This window comes from Balaenoptera ricei, chromosome 4 (genome assembly GCF_028023285.1).
Source record: "Balaenoptera ricei isolate mBalRic1 chromosome 4, mBalRic1.hap2, whole genome shotgun sequence".
Lineage (NCBI taxonomy): Eukaryota > Metazoa > Chordata > Mammalia > Artiodactyla > Balaenopteridae > Balaenoptera > Balaenoptera ricei.
The window spans coordinates 115,355,669-115,376,522 of record NC_082642.1 but is presented as its reverse complement, the minus strand read 5'-3'; the positions used below and the strand labels follow the sequence as shown (position 1 = coordinate 115,376,522).

Sequence of the window (20,854 nt, the reverse complement as noted above, 5' to 3'; positions counted from 1 at the left end):
ATTCTCAAGCATTTCTGGCTTGTGTAGAGGTTAATGTCAGTTACTCATACCTCTGTCCTTTCTGGTTCTAATCAAAAGAGAAGTAATGCAATGAACTGATAAACAGACAAGGATCACAGTATTCACCCTTTTTATGGAGGCCTAGTTACCCCCTCCCCCCACTACAGGGTCCCTGAAAGTACTGAATTAAAGAAAGTAATTTGTAATTGAAGCCAAAACAAATGAGGCTTTCTATTATTATCTATCTATTATTATCTCCGGGCAAATCTGAACCTTATGACCAGCCACTGGAGCGTCCTGGGCTGCAGGTGGACTCTTGGTACATCTCCAGCCAGCAGTGGTGTGATGGATTGGGGCCCATCTCAAAGAGCCAGATGTCAGCAGAAGAGAGTGCCTGAAAGCACGGGAAAGAAATAGCTTCTGGAAGGCAGGCAGCATGCCAGGTCTGTTTACTCTACAGAGCCCACTATCTCTTTCTAACAATCTGCCAAGAAGAGAGAGAATCCTATTTCTTGCTATTAAATGTAGCTTTCAAACACAGTTTTCAAACATAGCTACTCACTGGAATCACTTGGAAAGGTTTAAAAAAATCAGTGACCTAGCTACACCCCAGACCAAATCAGAATCTCTAGCACACAAGTATTTTCTGAAGTTCCCTAGGCAATTCCAACATGCAGCACAGACTGAGAACCACTCCATGGGGTGGCCAGGTCACTAGGGGTAACCCCATCCACTCTTAACGCAGCCAGTCAAGCATTTCTGAGTGGCTACTTTATGCCACTCATTACAACTCTATGAGGCAGGTATGATAATCACAGCATTTCACAGATAGAAAAAGTGGGACTCGGAAAGGCTAAGTGACAGACCTGGGATTATAAATTTAGTATGCTGTCTCCTGAGCTGGATACTTAACCACTATACACTTTGCTGCTTTTTGTGGATGCCATGCTCCCAGCAATCTCTCCAATCAGTTAATACGTTCTTCTTCTTTTGTAGGGAGAAGCATACAAGTGTTGGAGAAACTGGAAGAGTTCATTCCAATATGTGCTCCTTAAAGAGAACATAAACTCCATCCGTGGAAGTTGAAGAAAAAGAATACAAGTTTCCAACAACTAACATGTAGAGATTTGAAAAACATGTGTGTTACAGGGTAATAAATCAACAGGCAGTGGGGGGTAACTGTCAAGCAACTAAAGTCAAACAGCAATTTTTTAAACAGAATCAGCTGAATAGTTTTGAGCAGCCCTCTTTGGTACGCTGAGACTGAGAATAGGCAAACTGGATGGCATAGTTCTGCTGTGAAGATAAGACTAAGGACTGTGAAGGAAGGTGCCATGGGAGATTATGCAAACAAGAGACTCAAAGCTGCTTGTGTACATCCCAATGACAATACAAGCTGAGCAGAGAAAAACAAGAACACAGGCTAGAAGACTGGGAGGGGCTGGAAGGCTGTAGGAGACGTGAGGTAAATTTCACATCCTGAGACAGAGTCTGAAGATGAAAGGTGATACATTACCCCATAACTCAAATATTTTAAAAGGTGAAGACAAAAGAGAATTCTCTCTCTCCTCATTCCATCTTTTTAAAACTCTGCAAAGGTAGAAAGTAATATAAATTGGCTCTTGCTTTATACAAGTTTGCTGAAAGTGTGCAAGTCTTAGTATGTCAATGTATTAATTTTGCTAACAGAAATTTTAACACTGAAGAGGATTTAAATCTCTTCTTCTAGAGAGCAAATAATTACTCTAATTTATTCTTTTCATGTAATGAATTTGCAGGACACTGGCATATATCATAATCTGATCCAAGGGAAAAATATATCTCATTACAATAGTGTGTTGGAACACCTGATGAGCAAAAGAAAAAGAATTCCTGTACATAGATGTGTTTCCTTGTTTTATTTCTCTCAAGTCTGAATCATTACTCCCTTAAGAGAAGAGGGCTGAAAGGAGGACAACAGACTTCACCCATCTGTGCCAGGACAGAGCTGGGTGAAGCTTGTGAAGTAACAATTTGCATCTTCAGCACTATACACATTACCTGCTCCTTTAGCTGCTGGGAAACTTTTCAAAGTGTTGCAACTGGCAAAATCAGGTTAAATCAACAGGTTGTTTTCATTTCTGGTGAAAGCTTACATAAGGGTTAAATTTTAAAATGCCTTCACACTACTTTACAATAATTGAAAATGACTGGATATATATTACATAAGTTTTAACAGTGCTAGTCTGCAATTTAGCGATGTCTCTGGAATGGAAAAACAAACTCTAAATTGATTTGTTGTATGGTCAACTCCCTCTTCTCACTGGGGTCACCAATCAGTTCACCTGTGACTTAACTCTATCCACTGCCTCCGCCCCCCCAACACACACACACCAATACTTAGACCAGGTAAAACTTCTAACACGTTACAATTAAATTCCCGAGACCCTAGTATATTATGACCTAGACAGCAGGCACACAATATTAATTGAACAAATAAATTCTGCCTTTTTTATTGTATTAACTTTTACTGTGTTTATGGCTATCCTTAAGAAATTTTCTAAAATGAGTCTTTGCTAAAAAGGATATAGAAGACATTTATTCACATCATGAAATGAGATCAGGAACCATAAAATTAAGATCTTAAAACATGTTTCTTAAGTTGCCATAAAACTCACATTCTGAAAAATCTGAAAATTATTTTTTTACACTTCGGGGGTTGCTTTCAAAGATTAGGTGAAAAGAGATTAATAGCACTTTCCTTGCCACTGATTTTATGTATTAGTTTAATCAAAAATGGTCAAATATCAGTAATTTCATATGGTTCTACTTGACTAGAATCATTAGACAGCTGAAAAACCGTAATATTTACACATCAAGTGAAACAATGCAAGCCTTTGTATTCCAAAGAAAAAAATCTTTGCAGGAGAGAATGACCTCAGCTACTCTGAAATGTGCTTAAACGACACATACTCAGCACCAGGGCTTATGGTGCTAGCTTTCCATATTTAAGGGTGCTACTGGTGAGGCTCAAAAGTCAGATCCTGACTAAGCTTCCTCAATGCACACTAAAGACGGGTATTAGAGTAAGTTACAGGTAATTCTGGGGTGACAAGAGGCAGGGATAAAATAAATAACTTCCAAATCCAAAAATGTCATGTTGGTCAATAATTTTAAAATCTCATTCCAAAAAAGCGTGCTGTGTTTTGTTCACTTAGCTTTTCTACCTTCCACAAAAGGTGCTGAAAGGCAATGAAACTTCAAGAGTTAGGAAGTAGAAAACTGAGTAACTAGCCATTTCACAGGCAATAATCGGCTGCAGAGTAATACTGGCTTTGTTGTAAGTCAGAAGCCCACTTGATTAATATACAACATAAACATCCACAGCCATTAAATGACTTTATGAAAAACTAGCCATGTTAAGTATGATACACAATGATCACAAAACTACTTTGAAAACATGCTTTAAAACGCTGAAGCATAAGAAATAGTCTCTTATTTTCTAATGGGGGCAAGGGGTTCCCACATTTTCTGGAAGATAAAACAGAGACCCAAACACTGGACATAAAGATAGGCCTACAGAGCAACAATGCATTTCCCACAGAAAATCACAAAATCCTCATTCAGAATCCTGTACTTCTTTATCCTAAGGTACTGAGATTTAATCAACTCAGACACTATACACAATTCTGAGTCTCTTCTCATTTTTTATTTTTTAAAAAAGACAGATCTAGGATTTTGTAAGAAATTATTACTAAGTTACATTTATTTTTTAAATCTGTCAAGTACTACAGTAATGGAATAAATAAATAAGATTTTTTAAAGTTCAATGTTTATAGACATATTTATAAAAAAATGACTGAATTAGAAGACATTAAATAATGTTGATACACACCAGGAAGGGATTAGGCAAGGAAAGGCACATCATTTCACCACAAGAAATAAAAACCATAGTTGGAAGTTAACGACCAGCCAAAGCTTTAGATCTTGTGGTAGTTTTCCTAGCTCCAGAGGGTCATTATGGTGTAACCTTCTTTACTTAGCTGAAATAAACATATGGCAGTTGGAGAATTTTACTCTGTGACCCCAATGTAGTGTTAAAAAAAAGCACTCTTTTAATAAGTCTGGTGGGTGAGGAGGGAAGGAACAAAAATCCAAAATGGTTTGGCGATACTGAAAATCTTATTGACGTATTAAGGAGAGTTTTAAAAAAAAAGTAAAATAAGGTTAATCCTCTTCTCTGGCTGAACTGGAATTCTTGCAGTTACAAAGTTAAAATTCCATGTAAACACTTCCTTTCTTGTAAACAGACACAGTACAGATAAACAACTGAAGATATTTCACCTCAGATGAAGTTATATGCCAATATTTAGAGAAAAAGATCTTAGATAATTTCCTTAGATAGCCTAAGTCCCTGAAAACAGCACTAATACCTCTGGCTGACTGGCTATCTACAACAGCAAAGTGAACATAAGTTTTGACAATGATTGTTTCCCAAACAAACTAGAGTTTCCAGTTAAACAGATACTTTATCCAACAGACCTCAGCAGAACTTGCTTTGGGTCAACCTCCTCCTACCAATTTTCTTTCACAAATTTGTGCCAAGAGTTTACCCATTTTGTTTCTGTCTGGACTCTGAACCTAGATTAGTTTGACTGAGAGATGGAATCACTCAGGTTCCATATAAATTTTAGTGGTATTAAGAAACGTCTGCGTGAATAAATAAAATGGATTTTCAGGATAAAACGGTATACCCGTTAAAAAAAGAGTTAAATTAAAAACAATTGGGGGGCAGATAAGGGAAAATATTAATATCAAAAAATCATAAAAATGGCAATTGTAAAGCAGGCAGCTTCCCACTCATGCCACACGATATGCCTTCATGAAGGTGTACTCTTTCCGGTTGGTATGAGCGGCCCAGACGAAGAGAGCAGAAGCCATGAACTGTAAGGGAGCTGAGACGCAAGCCAGGCAGAAGGACCATCCGAATTCGCCAGACACATTCTCAGGCAGCTCCAGTTTCTGGTGGAGTAGTTCAATTCCAGCAACGTAACAGCTCACTGAGCCCAGTGTACACAGACCTTGGAGGAAAATTTAGAAAAAAACATAGCTAGATAAGAGCATGGTAAGAGCTTTCCAGGCAACACAACAGGGCAGTAATATGGGATCCCTAAGGAGACAAGAAGTAGGTAAAACTAAGTGTGATGACAAGACCCACCTGCAAGGAGATGGAGAATGCCTGTGGCAATGGTGGGGTACAAGCTTCGGCAGATACAAGCACAAAGTCCAATCAAAGCCCCAAAGCACATCAAACCTAGACTAACAAAAGGTAAAAGGAACTGGCAACGCCAAAGATCTGATTTTAAAAAAGAGAGAGAGAAAAAAGAAACGTTACCATGATTTCAGTTTTCTCACAATTTCTTTCATATTCTAATTAGAACTTTTCTCAAAAAGTGAGAATGAAGTATGCTAATATTGAGGTTTTTTCCTAAACCACATTATTCAAAAACAATGCTAACTTGGTCCTGATAAAAGTAAAAGGACACTAACAATTAACTGTTACTGAGGGTTTCCTATGTGTCAGGCACTGTTCTATACATGCTTTGTGTATTAAACCTCCCAACATCTCTATGAAGTAGGTACTATTACTATTATCTCCATTTTATAAATGAGGAAACTGAACCAAGAGGTATAAATAACTTGTACAAGGTAACACAATAAGTGGTAGAACCAGATTTGAAGCAAAACATACAAACAAATTAACAAATGGCTCTACATACAAATTTAAGTCCTTATAGGATTTTAAGACAGGAATAACAAGCAAATGAATAGAGATTATAAAAGACCTGTTAAACGAATATACATAAAGCACAAAGCAGAGGATCTGGTATATACCAGGCACTCAATAAATGGCAGTTTTAATTATCATAAATTCCCTCAGCAACATGGGAATAAAAGCTGATGACTTTACAAAGCATCCCATTACATTTTCAAATTATTTTAATTATTATCAATGTAGTAACATCAATTCTAAACCAAACTTTACCTTTTAGTGCTAGTTTTACTTTCTGGAACTATATAAAAGTCTTTTCTCTAACTTCCCTTCAAACTCTGTTAGTAATAAACTTCTTCCTATGCATTCACAATGCAAAACTGAATACTCGTCATTTATTCAATGTTCCTTCTCATGACGTGGTCATTCTTCCAGGCAAGCTCCAGTAACTCTCTATATAGCCTAGAAACGGTCCAAATATGAAGACAGCATTTCCTAGGCCGCCTGACCATCAAGGAATAGAATGCTCGTAATAAATACTTTCATTTGTTTTTGACATCTACACCTTGGTTACTACCACCTAAGACTGGATCAATACTTCGGCAGGCCTGATACTTGTTGACTCATATAAAGCTTGCAGTCAACTTTTTTCACATATCCCAATCTGAACTCAGATAAATGAAGTGTTTAACTTAAATACAAAAATGTATATTTATCCCTGTTAAATTTCCTCTTTAAATGGGCCCATTAATAACATCTTTTGGATGGTCTGGATTCTGTCACCCAATGCATTAGCTGCTCAACTTCATAGTTGTGATTTGGTAAGTATGAATCTAACTTCTAAAATGTGTTATCAACAGAACAGAGTTTGTTGGGATAATATTAAAGACCTTATTTCAAGTTGATACAATGTACAATGTCATCCTGTTCCACAAAGAGTTCAACAAAAGGGAAATAAAATTATTTTCTTTTTTTCCCAATTGTCTTGCTGCCTTCAAACTACTCACAGGTCCGAAGCAGATCAATCCCACTATTGTGGTTTCCAGGATCAACAAATTTCTCCACGAACTGCTCATTTAGCGTGAAACTGATACATTTTGTGACCATATCAAATGACTCTGGAACGAGAATAACAATGATTGCTTGTTGTTTTAATTTTAAACATTTAACAAAAATCTCTTTTAGTAATTATTCTCTGAAATAAAAAGTGATATGGAAAAATGTTCTCAGGGGAGACAGCAACCTCTTTGGTCCTGAGTGACACACAGGCGTCACCAATGCCCAAAGGACCAATGGTTCTCAGCAGCAGGCTTAAGACATGGGTTCAGGAAGGCGCAGTAAGAGGAGCAGTAAAATGAATTAGAATAGGTAGTAAGAAGACTAGGAAGAAGGAGTGGACAAAGACTGAAATAAATAGAAACTTTGATCTTCTCCCCCAAACCTACTCTATAACCCATCTTCCCCATTTCAGGTAATGACAATTCCATTCTTCTCGTTCCTCAGACCAGAAACTTTAGAGTCATTCTTGCCCATATGCATTCCATCAGGAAATCCCAGAGGCTCTACCTTCAAAATATATCCAGAATCAGTATTGGTAGCTTAGTACTACCACCCTGGTCTTGAGTCATAATCATCTCTCACCTGAATTGGTGCAATAGCCTCCTAAGTCTCCTGGCTTCTGTCTTGGCCAGCCACCTGTCTGTTTTCAGCACATCTTCCTAGGTGACCAGATTATCTTTCCTCTGCACAAAGCCCCCCAGTGGCTTCATCACACTCAGAGCAAAAACCAAAGCCCTCATCACACCTAGAGAATCCTGCGTGATTTGCCCTACTCCCTCTCCCAGGATGTGTCTCTGACACATACTCAACTCTTCCCCCAGCCCCCTCCCTTCCAGCCCAGGGAATTCCTTGCTGGTTCTTGAATACTTCAAGCATGCTCCCACCACAGGGCCCTTGCAGTTGTTCCTTCCAACTTAAATGATTCTCCCTGCCTCCACAACTACCCATATGGTCAACTCCTTCACCTTTAGCAAGTCTTTCCTCAAGTGGTATTTTCTTGTTGCAGCATATCTTGCCTTTACTATTTAATAGCATAACTTATGCCCACCAACATCCCCTTCCCTATGTATTTCCAAACCCCCTTTATTGTGCTGTATTTTTCATAGCACATGTCATCTTCTACTATATAATTACTTATTCTGTTTATACTATTATACTTATTTATTGTTTGTTGCCTGTCAGCCCTTATTAGAATGTTAGCTCCCCGGGAGTAGGGATTTTTATATGTTTTTTTCCCTAATGTATTCCAAGCTCCTAGGCCCTGGAACATGAAGGAATGCAATAAATATTTGTTGACTGAATAATAAATGATTGCTAAGATTCAAATATCAAGTGCTCCTATGCTCTCATAAATAGAATTGAACATTTTAAATAAAATTTAACCAACTTTCACCTCTTTCCAAACTACTTTCTTTTTTCCATACAAAATCACAACCATCAGCCTTCCGATGTATGGCAACTCAAGCCTGTTGTACTGTGATTTGAATACAGTACTTCCCACCAAGAGCCCAACAGAAGTAGTCATACATAGAAACAATTTATAAAGCTGTTCCTTACAAAGAACTCTAAAGCTTCCATCTTAATAAATGGAAATTAAAATTTTTAAATGTTAAGAATGCTTACAAAATAAACTTGAGAGGCAGTTTCTTAGATTTTTTTTTTTTTTTACTTCTGTAATGGATATTTTTAACCTAAAAACTCCATCAAGACTGTTGTAAAACAGTTTCAAATATGCAGACTTAAACACAGAAGTGGTCGAATTATATCCTCTAAGATTTAGAGGGCAAATGATAATATCAACTATAACACAGCTACATATAAAATGACTATGAATTCATATGTGTTGACTTCATTTTGGATACTAGTCCGTTTTACCAGTTACCAAGTATTTGAAATCTTCCAGTGTTCTTTTCCAATTATTTTCTCATGACATGTGAGTTTAATACAAATATTTTAATGAGTGGGTAAATAAGTACAAAGATTTAGAACGATTTTCCCAAGATAAGGACAGTTACTCATCCAACCAATATTAATGAGTACGATGGTAATTCATGGAAGCTGGGGAGGGTAGTGACGGGGGAAAAAAGAGATACATAAGATTTCTTTCTTTGGGGAGAGAAAGAACCCACAAACCTGCTTATACATAACTGGGCCATCATCACATCACTTTCTCTATTATACAGTAGGTAAAGGAGACAAAAGTTAAAATAAGAGAAATACCTGTCCTTTCTGGTGGACTATACCAGTATGTGTTTTGGGGTATAGTGATACACCGTCTCCACAATCCCACTGTGCCATTATATCGGAAAAGTGCATCATTATAAGTCTTTTCATCTGCCTCATCACTAGCAAAGTCAGTCCAGATACTTTTGTTCAAATCGCTGGAATTTTCTTGAACTGGACTTCGATACTCATACCAGAAGTCTGTGCCAATTGAGGCCGCCATGTAGATGGTAGAAATGAGGCTAAGCACACAAGCAATTACAAATGCTGTAGCAAAACGGTTATCCATTCTGGCATTCAGACTGCTCTGTTTAAAAGTTGAAGAAAGAACAAAAGTTAGACTTCAACGACAAACACAGATTTTGAAAGGAATTATGTCAAAATCACCCTTTACCCTATTCCACCTCCCAAGGCTCTTTAAAGTAATGTATAATCATTAATGAATTAAAAAAAAAAAAAAGAGGAAGCAAGCATTTTTTAATTACGTTCAAAACAAAACTTATTATCACGAAAGTACTTATTGAATGCTCACATACCCAGGATGCTACGGAGACAGAGGTCTTGTTCTCTAGTCTATCACCTGCACACTAAAACAGACAACACTGAAATGGACATACACATTACAGATACAAACAATAGACATGCCCAGAGTCAGCAATGTACCTTGCATAAATTTTTAATGACAGACTGCAGAGCGTTAAGTGTTCTGGGTCTGAGTGTGAAAAAGGCATAGGAAAAGGAAGCAGAGGAAATCGGCTTCTCCCAGTTTCCTCTGCATAGGGAAACCTTCTAAAACAAGGTTAAGAGTAAGGAGCTATTTAAAAGACAGGTGAAAATGTTTGTTAACCCAGAAAGAAAGGTTGTTCCAGGTGCATGGCATAGCAAAGAGAATAACAACATATAATAATGCTAGATACCAATCTGCCACTAATCCATTAAAGCTAAGCCAAGCTCTTTTACGCTGCCAAAGTCTTCACTCCTATCTACTCTTCCCATTCCTTATACTTCTGAACCTACTCATCTGCAAACTAAATGATCCCTCCTCAGCTAGAAAGAAAACTCTGGATTAGGCAAATATTAACACTCCCAAGGCGTGGACAGGGCTCGCTGGCAGTAGTAAATGGCCGCAGTAAAATGACTCAAGGCGGATCAAGCTTAGTCAAATACTGCAAGTATATACCATGACCGCGCCAAACACCTTAAAAAGGAGCACGAAATCGGGCTCGCGAACTGGGGTTGCTGAGTTTGGGAAATGGCAAGTGACTCAGGAGAGATCAGAGCAATTACAATAATTAACGATAACTCCAGAAGTTGGGTTTGTATTTTTATTCTTTTTAATCCTTTTTCCTCCCGGTGGCTCTCAAATGACCTTAAAAGGTCCCGAGCACCGGGAGCGGCGGTTCGCCCAGGCCGGACGCCTGGCGCTGTCACCTCGTGGGGCGCACCCTGGGGCCGGGGGTGGTCGAGACCAGCCGGAGCTGGGGCGGGGCAGCCCTGCGCGGTCCCCGGCCAGGGGCCTCAGGTACCCGAGCAGGCCCCTCCCCGGACCACTCGGCCAAGGGAAAAGACCCGCCCCAGGCCCCCACTCAGAACCCGCACAGCCCCGGCCGCGCCCGGGGAGGGGGCCCCTCTTCAAACGGCTGGAAACACCGAACGGCTACGCGACCCCCGCCCGGCGACCTCGGCCCCGCTCACTCACCGCCCATCCTCCTGCTCCGCCAGCTTCACCCTCAAGCTCAAACCACAGCACCCTACTCTCCCCGCGCCTCCTCTGACGCACTTCCCTGCAGAGCCCGCCCCCTCCATAACTCCCGCGCCTCCGCCTCCTCCCCGGGCCCGGCCTGGCCCCGGAGCCGAGGGGGCTTGTGGGAGTTGTAGGAGGGACAGAGGAAAAGCTGCGAGAGGCGGCGGACGGCATTCTCGGTGCCGCGCGGCGCATTGTGGGAGATGTAGTTCAGTTCCCTTGGTGCGCAAAAGGGAAGTCTGAGCAGATGGATTATTATATTTTACTAAGGAAGGGACGAAGGTCCACCGAGTAAGGCGACCTATTTCCGGTCACTACTAGTCATTAATTGTGACGAATATGACTCAGATTTTTCCAGTCCTGTGCTATCCCTACCACCACACTGCTTATGAACAGCAATGCGATTGTACTTTTAAAATGTTTAACCCATTGATTTTCTCTCCCACAACCTCACTCCCACTGCAGCAGATAGTCTTTCTGGTTTTACTGCTTACGTTTAGACTAAGAAGGATGTAACCTGACAGAAGGTATCCAACTAGAATGTAATGACATTCTTCGGGTTTCGTGTAGTTTTTGTTTGTGGCTGCTTTCTCTTTGTGGCAAGTGATATTAGTTTTCTCTTTTTTGCAGTCAAGTTTACTTTTAAAATAAATTACAATTTGTTGAAGAAAGATATTAAGTTAATACTGAGGGTCCCAGATATGTCAAAAAAGTGAATAAAAAATTTATGTAGTATGAAAAAGACTGAAATTTGGAGAATATTGCCTTAAGCAGATAAAGTCATGGACAACCTCAGAGATCGCAGATGACTGTATGGCACAGAGGCAACAAAATGATTCTAAGCCTTCAAGTACTGCATAGAAATCCACAGACAGGAAGCAGGGACATCTTTTTAGTGACGTGTGTGGACTCATGAATGTGCTCTGAGAACAGCAAATGATGGATTTCTCAACAGATACCTACAGAGACAGCCAACTCAAGGACCAGAGGGGCTCTCAAACCCTTCCTCGTCCCCCAAATGCCTTAGAATTTGGCCACAGCACAGGAGAAAGGTGGGAGGCCCAAGTTGATACTAAATTTCTACCCCCCTGACAGACTGAAGGCATATCATTTGTTTTTCTACTTTTAGCTATAGTTCTTTTGCCTGAATGGCTGAACTGATATTCACATCCAGTACCTAATTAAAATAAAGTAATAGCCAAATATAATATTCAAATATGACTGGATTTTCATGTAGAATATCTGGTCATAGGAGAAGTTTGTCAGAGACACCAACTAGAGAAAATGGAGGAGGTGCCCAGGCAAATTGTTATTGTGCAATAAGACTCCTCAAAGCATTTATTCACCAGGAAATGTTTTCATCCACTGGCTTCATTAGAAATCCCCTACCTTCTCTCTCCAGCGGAGTAGAACTATCTCTCCAGTGAAGTCACATGGTAAATAAAACCAGGCTAAAGAGAAGTTTAAAAAAGGAAGAGGAAGACAGCACCTCAGTTCACAAACAAGGGAACGGGGCCCAGGGAATAACTGACTTCAAACTTGAATACTGGGGTGAGTTGACTAGCTTTGTGCCGTTAGAGAATTTACTTACTTACTCTTACTTATTCTTTAAGTCTCAGTTTACTTTTCTCTAAATTATGATGTTGACAGTAGCACCTATCTTGTGTGATCCTTGTAAGGATTAAATGAGAAAATACACATAAAGTACCCAGCCCAGAGCCTGGAGCGTAGTAAACAATTGTTAAATTATTAGTATTTGCAAATATTTGTTCAACACCTGTAATCTTTGAGTAGGATCAGTACTGTATAAACACCTTTTTAAAGCTCTCAATTCCCCTGGAGGCTGGAAGTAAGCCATTTATCTTGGTCCCTGCTCACATCAGGAGGTTTATGAACATCTGGACTAACTGCCAAATGACTAGGAAAGACTTTCCAGGACCAGATTTCAGGCGTCCTTACTTAGCTCCGCTCAGGAGATTCCCAGGCTGGGCTCATAGCATACGTAAGTCCTCATGATTCAGGAGATGGATGTTCCTGGGGAGACCTGCAAACAAGGATTACACTTTCTTTTTTTATTTTATTTTATTTTATTTTATTTTTTAATAGATCTTCATTGGAGTATAACTGCTTCACAATACTGTGTTAGTTTCTGTTGCACAAGGGAATCAGCCATATGCATACACATGTCCCCATATCCCCTTGCTCTTGAGCCTCCCTCCCATCCTCCCTATTCCACCCCCGTAGGTCATCGCAAAGCACCTAGCCGATCTCCCTGTGCTATGCTGCTGCTTCCCACCAGCCAACTATTTCACATTCAGTAGTGTATATATGTTGATGCTACTCTCACTTCGCCCCAGCTTCACCCTCCCATCCCATTTCCTCAAGTCCATTTTCTGCGTCTACCTCTTTATTCCTGCCCTGCAACTAGGTTCATCAGTACTTTTTTTTTTATATTCCATATATACATGCTAGCATATGGTATTTGTTTTTCTCTTTCTGACTTATTTCATTCTGTATGACAGACTCTAGGTCCATCCACCTCACTACAAATAACTCAATTTCGTTTCTTTTTATGGCTGAGAAATATTCCATTGTATATATGTGCCACATCTTCTTTATCCATTCATCTATCAATGGACATTTAGGTTGATTCCATGTCCTGGCTATTGTAAATAGAGCTGCAATGAATATTATGGTACATGTCTCTTTTTGAATTATGGTTTTCTCAGGGTACATGCTCAGTAGTGGGATTGCTGGGTCATATGGTAGTTCTATTTTTAGCTTTTTAAGGAACCTCCATACTATTTTCCATAGTGGTTGTATCAATTTACATTCCCACCAACAGTGCAGGAAGGTTCCCTTTTCACCACACCCTTTCCAGCATTTATTGTTTCTAGATTTTTTGATAATGGCCATTCTGACTGACGTGAGGGATACCTCATTGTAGTTTTGATTTCCATTTCTCTAATAATTAGTGATGTTGAGCATCTTTTCATGTGCCTCTTGGCTATCTGTATGTCTGCCTTGGTGAAATGTCTATTTAGGTCTTCCGCCCATTTTTTTTTTTTCACACACACACACACACACACACACACTGTATTTTATTTTTACAAGAGATAAATAAACTGACACTAAGCACTGTAAATGGATAACCACAACAAAAGCAACAATGATTGCAATTACCAAACACAAAACACACTCATACTATGTCATAATATTGACATTCAGTCCAGTAATCCTCCACTGTAACAGCTCCTTTACTTTGCAGTGAAAATTGATTTGTATATTTTTTGCCTCTGAGTCCTTGTGGGATTTTTTTTTTTTATTCAAACAGAAAGTCACAAAAATTATAATCATCCTCACCAGTTCACTCAGTCCCATGTAATTATTTTTTTTTATCTTGATCTTTTGTTAGCACTTTTATGAATTCATCAGTTTTCCATTAGAGTTCTGAAAATGCTTATTCATTCAGTTCAACAGTATAGTCAGTTACCAGAAACCTGTACTTGTCAGAGTCTTTTCCATGAATCCCTTGAAGATGAAACCCTTTTATAGGAACATTTTTGCAAAAGCATCAGAGTACACCCAGAACTGTCTGTAAATGACAAAAGACTTAAAAATGACCACGGTTAAAGATTTGATGAAAGTTCATAATAATGCAATTGACAAGGAAATTTAGTTACTTCTAAGATATACATTTTAAAGTAATAACTAGAATTATAACATTATACCAGAACATATAAGATTTTTAGAAATTTCATGTAATGTCTGAAACATTTATATTAATATATTTCCATACAAATAACCCAAAGAAAGTTTAGTATTAGTTGGTTTTTTGTTTGTTTGTTTGTTTTTTTATACTGCAGGTTCTTATTAGTCATCAATTTTATACACATCAGTGTATACTTGTCAATCCCAATCGCCCAATTCAGCACACCACCATCCCCACCCCACCGCGGTTTTCCCCCCTTGGTGTCCATACTTTTGTTCTCTACATCTGTGTCTCAACTTCTGCCCTGCAAACCGGTTCATCTGTACCATTTTTCTAGGTTCCACATACATGCGTTAATATACGATATTTGTTTTTCTCTTTCTGACTTACTTCACTCTGTATGACAGTCTTTAGATCCAAGGGATGACACTTTCATCCATTAAGTCTGCAGAATGCCTAGAAAACGCACAAGACACTTTTCAATCAGCAATTTAGTATGGACCTGGGAGTGTCTGCATGCTTGAGGTTGTGACCATCCTGCCCACTCAGACCAGAGGACTTGAACCATCTCGTCACACCCAGTACCACCAAGCACACAACTGTGTTTCTGATTTATCTCTACATCTTGGGTGTTTCTGTCTTCTATTTGTGCAGCTGGTCGTGTGGATAGGCAAAATAAATCCTTAATGAATTAATGGAGTTAAATATCTGTTTCCATTTCTTACTGCACTGTTTGGGAAACAGTAGCTGCCTGACATATTTTCACAAATATTAAAGATGATTTAGTACAACCAAATACAGATCATGAAATTTAGATTTAAAAGCAAAGTTGAACTAGACCTCTGGCTTAATTTGTTAAGGATGGTTCTAGTTTCAGCAAGAAGGTGTTATAATTACACTATACTTTAAATAAACCAAATAACTGAAAATCTAGATACGCAGGTATTATAACTTGTTTATATTATGTGCTTACAAAACAACTCTTTATGTGAGAATTCCCTTCAATACCAAATTCCCTAATATACTTACATATTATTTTTAATTGTACTTTTTTTAGAAATTAAAAATTATGTTAAGCAAGATATATCCACATTATATTTTTCTCATATAGTTTTTTTTTAATTGGAGTATAATTGCCTTACAATGTTGTGTTAGTTTCTGCTGTACAATGAAGTGAATCAGCTATATGTATACATATATACCCTCCCTCTTTGACCTCCCTCCCCCCCACCCATCCCACCCATCTAGGTTCTCACAGAGCTTTGTCCTGGTTGTTTTCCTTATGAACTTTGGAGTGCAGAAAGGAGGAAAATAGAAATATATGCAAATTAATGGGTTCCAGTCAACAACTACCCTCAAAAAGATGTGTCAACCTTCGAATTTCTTTGTACCAATTCACTATAGAACAATGGCAAAATTAATCAAGGACAAGGCAAATAGAAAACTACATCCGAAATAGCTCTTTCCTTTTAGTAATTCCTGTCAAATGTTACACAGAGCAACAAACTATAGTTGTTCAGATGTCCATGCTTCTGAAGGACAGAGGATGGACCATACGTAGATGAGAACTTTAAATTTAAATTGTCCTTTATTTTAAAATCATCAATGTGAATCTTTGGTAGATGACCTCTTTCTGGGCCCCAGTGTCCTCATTAGTAAAATGGTTGTACTAGATGATCACTAATGTCACTTAAAGCTCTAAAATTTTATGACTTATAATTCTGCTGGAAGAAGAATAATGTAACTCCGAAATATGGTTGTCATAGGTCCACAGCATTAAAGCTTCATTGGGGAATTCATGTATCCTACACCTCCAGCCAAGGCAATATGCAAGAAGACAGAGATAGTGGGAAATGCAGATGGACAAAGAAAAAGGAGGAAGGCTATATGCATTCTGATTAGAAAAGATGCAGCAACTCAGACCTTTGCTGTTTCAAAAAAAACCAGTAATCATGGAAAATAGAAGCTGTTGGAGAAGTTTGTGAAAAGTCCTTATTCATTGCAAATGGCTCAAAACTCAAGCATAATTCAGTCCAGATCTACAAACATTTATTGATCACCTATTGTATGCCAGACACTGTGCTGGGTACACTGACCACCTATTGTATGCCAGACACTGTGCTGGGTATGAGGGACACCAATATAAATAAATACAATTTTTTGCTGTACACAACCTAAATCCAGGTTAAGTCAACTATTATGAAGAAGCCTGAAGTGCGCCTAAAATACTAATATCACTGCTGTTTACGTAAATATGAGGTACCAGGGGAAATAATCCAACAAATAAAGTGGGGGAGGACACTGAAAATAGCAAATAGGTTCCACTTAATTTGGCATGATATATTACATTATATTGCACTAAACTCTCCAAGTAACTGTCAGAATAAAAAAAAAAATCACTTAACTCTTAGACTATAAACAGAGCTCTTACACTGGACTATTTAAATGGTTCTACATGTTATGATACTCAAGTAAGAGTGTTCATTTCTAACAAATGAATATATAATCACTCTGATTGATAAGATTTATGAAAAACAAATAGTTTGCTTCATGATCTTTGCCATTTATTCTGGGACATATCAGTAGACCATGTACGAACAGAGGTTTCTTTCTGCTGTGCTATCTGCTACCTAATCTAATGAATCCTTTCTAATATGGGGGTGAGAGTGGTTGATAGAGGAAAAAAAAGAGGTAATATATCATAGTGCCAGTTGGGGTGGCCATATTCACACAAAGCCTTCAATCCACCTGTGCAGCAGAGGCTTGTAGTCACAGCTTTGGCTGAATGGTGATAGTAGATCCACTTGAGCAGATGCCTCAGTGGACAAAAACTTACTCTCTCCCCATTTTCAACATTTGAGCCAATTCTGAACATATCTCAGGAATTGGGACACAGAATGAGAGAGGGTTCAGAAGTCTAAATTAATTCCTAAAAATTTCTGAGATCCAGGCCAGAAGACTTCTAAGAAGTTCAAATTTAGAGGTGATTTTTAAACTTTTTTAAAAGTTAGCCAAAATAATAACAAAGCATAATGTATAAAGTTGGTTAAGATGTATAAATTAGAACAGGGACTCTAAACTTTAGTGTGTTTAAGAATCACTTTGAGGGCTTATTAAATATAAAGTCCTAGACTCCACTCCTAACAACTCTGATTCAATAGATCTGGGACCAGCTTCAGAAAGCTACAGTTTAGTAGGCATCCCAGGTGACTCTAACGTGGGTAATGTGGTCTGGCATCCACAGTTTCAAAACAATGACATTAAGAGGCCAAAAAAGACTTTAGTTAGAAAAATACTATAAGCTAGAGGCCGGTGGAAAGATATCGATGGTCTCTGCCTTCAAGTTGCTCATGATCAGCTCAGGAGGTCAGATGCTAAAACAACTTACCATGTAAAATGAGATAATAAGTACTTTAGAAGCAGTGTTGTAAAAGTTCTTAGAGAACACAAAGCTGAAAACAATGATCTCTGCTAGGGATGAAGGAGGAAAGTTGAGTGTTTTTGTTTTTTTGTTTTTTTCTGAAAAAACAATTCTTGAGAGGTGACATGTGTGCTGTAATTCAGTTACTGATATTTACAGCTTACTCTTTTTTTTTTGGTCATCACTTTGTTCATACTGCCGTTTCATATGCTTATGGTGTCCAGTGTTGTTTTTGAGTTTTGGTCTGTGCGTAGCTGGTTATTTTACTGTTAGTTTCCTCATGTTTATTTCAAAGAGCATTCAAAGTTAAAAATGATTGTCGTTCCTAATTTATTTAGAACTATGACCTCCCCTACTCTATCTAGTCAGCTTTTATTGTGGGTTCTGTCTCATAATAGCTCTGTACTCTTTGAGCTATTAAAAGACCAGTACTATGCTGTTTGTTCCCTTTTTTGGCTTAAAACAATTTATTTTCTAACTTGGGTCCCAAGATACTGTTGATCCATGATGGGTATTCTCATACTGCAGCATTCTACCACTAATTACCATAATCCAAAGTGACTATATATGATAAAGCAAATCATTTTGTCTACAGCTGCTTCAAAGTTTACTGAGGAAGTCAGATTTGAGATATTTTACATCAGCAGGCTAACAGCTTCGGAATGCTGAAAGAAAATTTAAGACCTACAGAATAAATGTGCAGACAGATGTTTTCCTCTAGAGTGTGAGCATGAACTCTTTTCCATTTTATAATTCTTTTATGTGGAATTCTTGAGACATATCTAAAAAAATTTTTTTCAATATCTTAGCCCCAGAATCAGCCTTATCTTTTCAAATACTAGAAGAACTTCTGGCTGCAGAATGCAAAATTCCAATAATACAATTAAAGTACAATTACAAAGAAATTTTAAAATATATACATATAATTGCTTCTTTAATGCACACACACACACACACACACACACACACATAGTGTTTAAATATTTAAATTTTCCATGTTTACCCCATCAGTCCTTTTCAAGTAAACATTGTCCTACTTCAAACTATTTGAAAAATGAAATATTCTATTAAATAGTTAAGGCTTACCCAGTGAGAAAGATTTCTATCCAAGAAATGTCAAAAAGTTAATTAGTTTATCTCCTCTGCAGCCTATATTTAGTGAAGGATATACCCTCCCACACTCCCTCCAGGAACAACACAGAGCAGCCTAGGACACAAAAGGAGGTAGACCCAGGCCCGTAAATCAACTCCCAAGTGACTTTATGGGGCTGCCCCAGATCAGGGTAGCCCTCATCCTCCCCTGACCCAGACTAAATGCCTGAGACTGACGTGGCAATAGAACACATCAGGAAGAAGACAGAAGAAAGGAGCACAGCAGGCAGGATCATTCTTTTCAATATATTAATTACGGGAGAAATAATTCAGTAGAAAGGACTTCAAGTGTTTAACAATTATATTTTCATCTATGCAATAGTAGTATCAACCTGAAACTGTAATTTTGATGAAGAAATGAGATGGAGGGAAAGTAAGGACAGAAGGGTATGAAGGAAGCTTGAGCCACTTTGGCCAGTAAAGAATTGAAATAAAAGGAGTCAAGTTTCAGAATCTGTTGTATTTTACTATGGTAAAATACAAATAAATAAAAGGGAACAGATGAGAGAAAAATATGATAGAATCTTTTTGATATTAGCCTGTTTCTCAAGTGTTTTGAATGAACCAAAAATCTTCCTTTTATAGTGCCTATACTGGCCACTCCATTGTAATGTCACCTAATATAGTTCTGTCTGTTGCCAAGTCAGTAATTCCAAAAGTGAAGTTCACTGATGTGTGCAGGCACTTACTGAAAAGTCAGAGCTCAAAAGCTAAAAAATCACTGCTATCAAGGTGAGGTGTAAAGAAGAAAAGATCAGAGGGGATCTAGAGACTGATGAAGGATAGTTATTTGAGGGTTAGTAGGGAGAAAATCTCCTGCTCAAGGATATTAACACTAACAAAAGGGAACTTAATTGGTTGAATTATAGTAACAGGTAACAGCGGAAAAACAACAGTTTGTGACTTTTAAACCTGTGTTTGTAAGCTGCATAAATAATAGCAATGCCCACAGTTAAACCCCAATGAATTCATCCTTGCTAAATTATACTGGATCATGAGTAACATTTCCAAAGCACCTACTACATGCAAGGTTCTGAGCTAACTGTAGTGAAAAATTTTTTTTAATAATGATAAACGCACAAGACATGGTCCCAGCATTTTGGGTATTTTTTAAAACTTACTGAACAAGACAGGATCAATTATGCATGAACTGAAAGAGTGAAATAAATGGGAAGAAACTAATACCCTAATTGGAATCATTATGTTTGCCATAGATGTGGACTGGTATGATTTGGGGAAATTTCAATTTACTCTTTATGCAATGGAAGACTGTTTTCTTCACATTTCACCAATGATGTAGATGAAAACAGTATCTTCAACATCACCACCTTAAAATTCTAAAAGTAAAACAGTATCTTGTATGTGAAACAGGAGGCTAGATCAAAAGGATTCTCAGTGTCAGAAAAGCAAAGATGTCTTTAAAGTAGGTAAGGAGAAAAAGTTAATTCATTTCCTAATCTCTGGAGATTTAAAGAAACAAATTGAATATCTTGAAGAAAAAAGTCAAAAAGCACCTCAGTTTCCTGGGCAAATGCAAATAAAGAAAACCATAACCACAACTACCCAATACCAATCAGGGTGGTGTTCCTTGCGGGCCCTTTCTGAGGATTGGTAGAAACTGTTTTTTAATCTCTGTTTTTCTGCGTGTCCCAAGATCTTTTAAGGAAGGGGGTGGGGCAGGGAGAAGAGGCAGGTGTTGTATAAAAGAAGCTGCCTTGAGAATTCTAAAATTCATACAAAAACTTCCTAGGTAAGAAAATTTACCAGATTTGGCACCTGCTGGACCCAATG

At 38.2% G+C, this 20,854-nt stretch overlaps 1 protein-coding gene across 1 annotated transcript; it reads right to left on the bottom strand.

Annotated features, from left to right (window-relative positions):
• Positions 1-2,621: 2,621 nt before the first annotated feature.
• CLDND1 (claudin domain containing 1) lies at positions 2,622-10,826 on the bottom strand. Its single transcript, XM_059921318.1, has 5 exons — positions 10,734-10,826; positions 9,032-9,341; positions 6,760-6,870; positions 5,198-5,335; positions 2,622-5,060 (listed from the first exon to the last, which is right to left on the bottom strand). The coding sequence occupies exons 2-5, from the start codon at positions 9,321-9,323 to the stop codon at positions 4,840-4,842; spliced, it is 762 nt and encodes a 253-aa protein (XP_059777301.1). The 5' UTR covers positions 9,324-9,341; positions 10,734-10,826; the 3' UTR covers positions 2,622-4,839.
• Positions 10,827-20,854: the final 10,028 nt, after the last annotated feature.

Excerpts from the sequence above, each read along its gene's own strand:
- CLDND1 (XM_059921318.1), bottom strand. The coding sequence starts at position 9,323 with ATGGATAACCGTTTTGCTACAGCATTTGTAATTGCTTGTGTGCTTAGC. Across the intron at positions 6,871-9,031 it reads TAGTCCACCAGAAAGGACAG|AGTCATTTGATATGGTCACA; the intron begins GTATTTCTCTTA and ends TTCTCGTTCCAG. Across the intron at positions 5,336-6,759 it reads GATTGATCTGCTTCGGACCT|ATCTTTGGCGTTGCCAGTTC; the intron begins GTGAGTAGTTTG and ends TTTTAAAATCAG.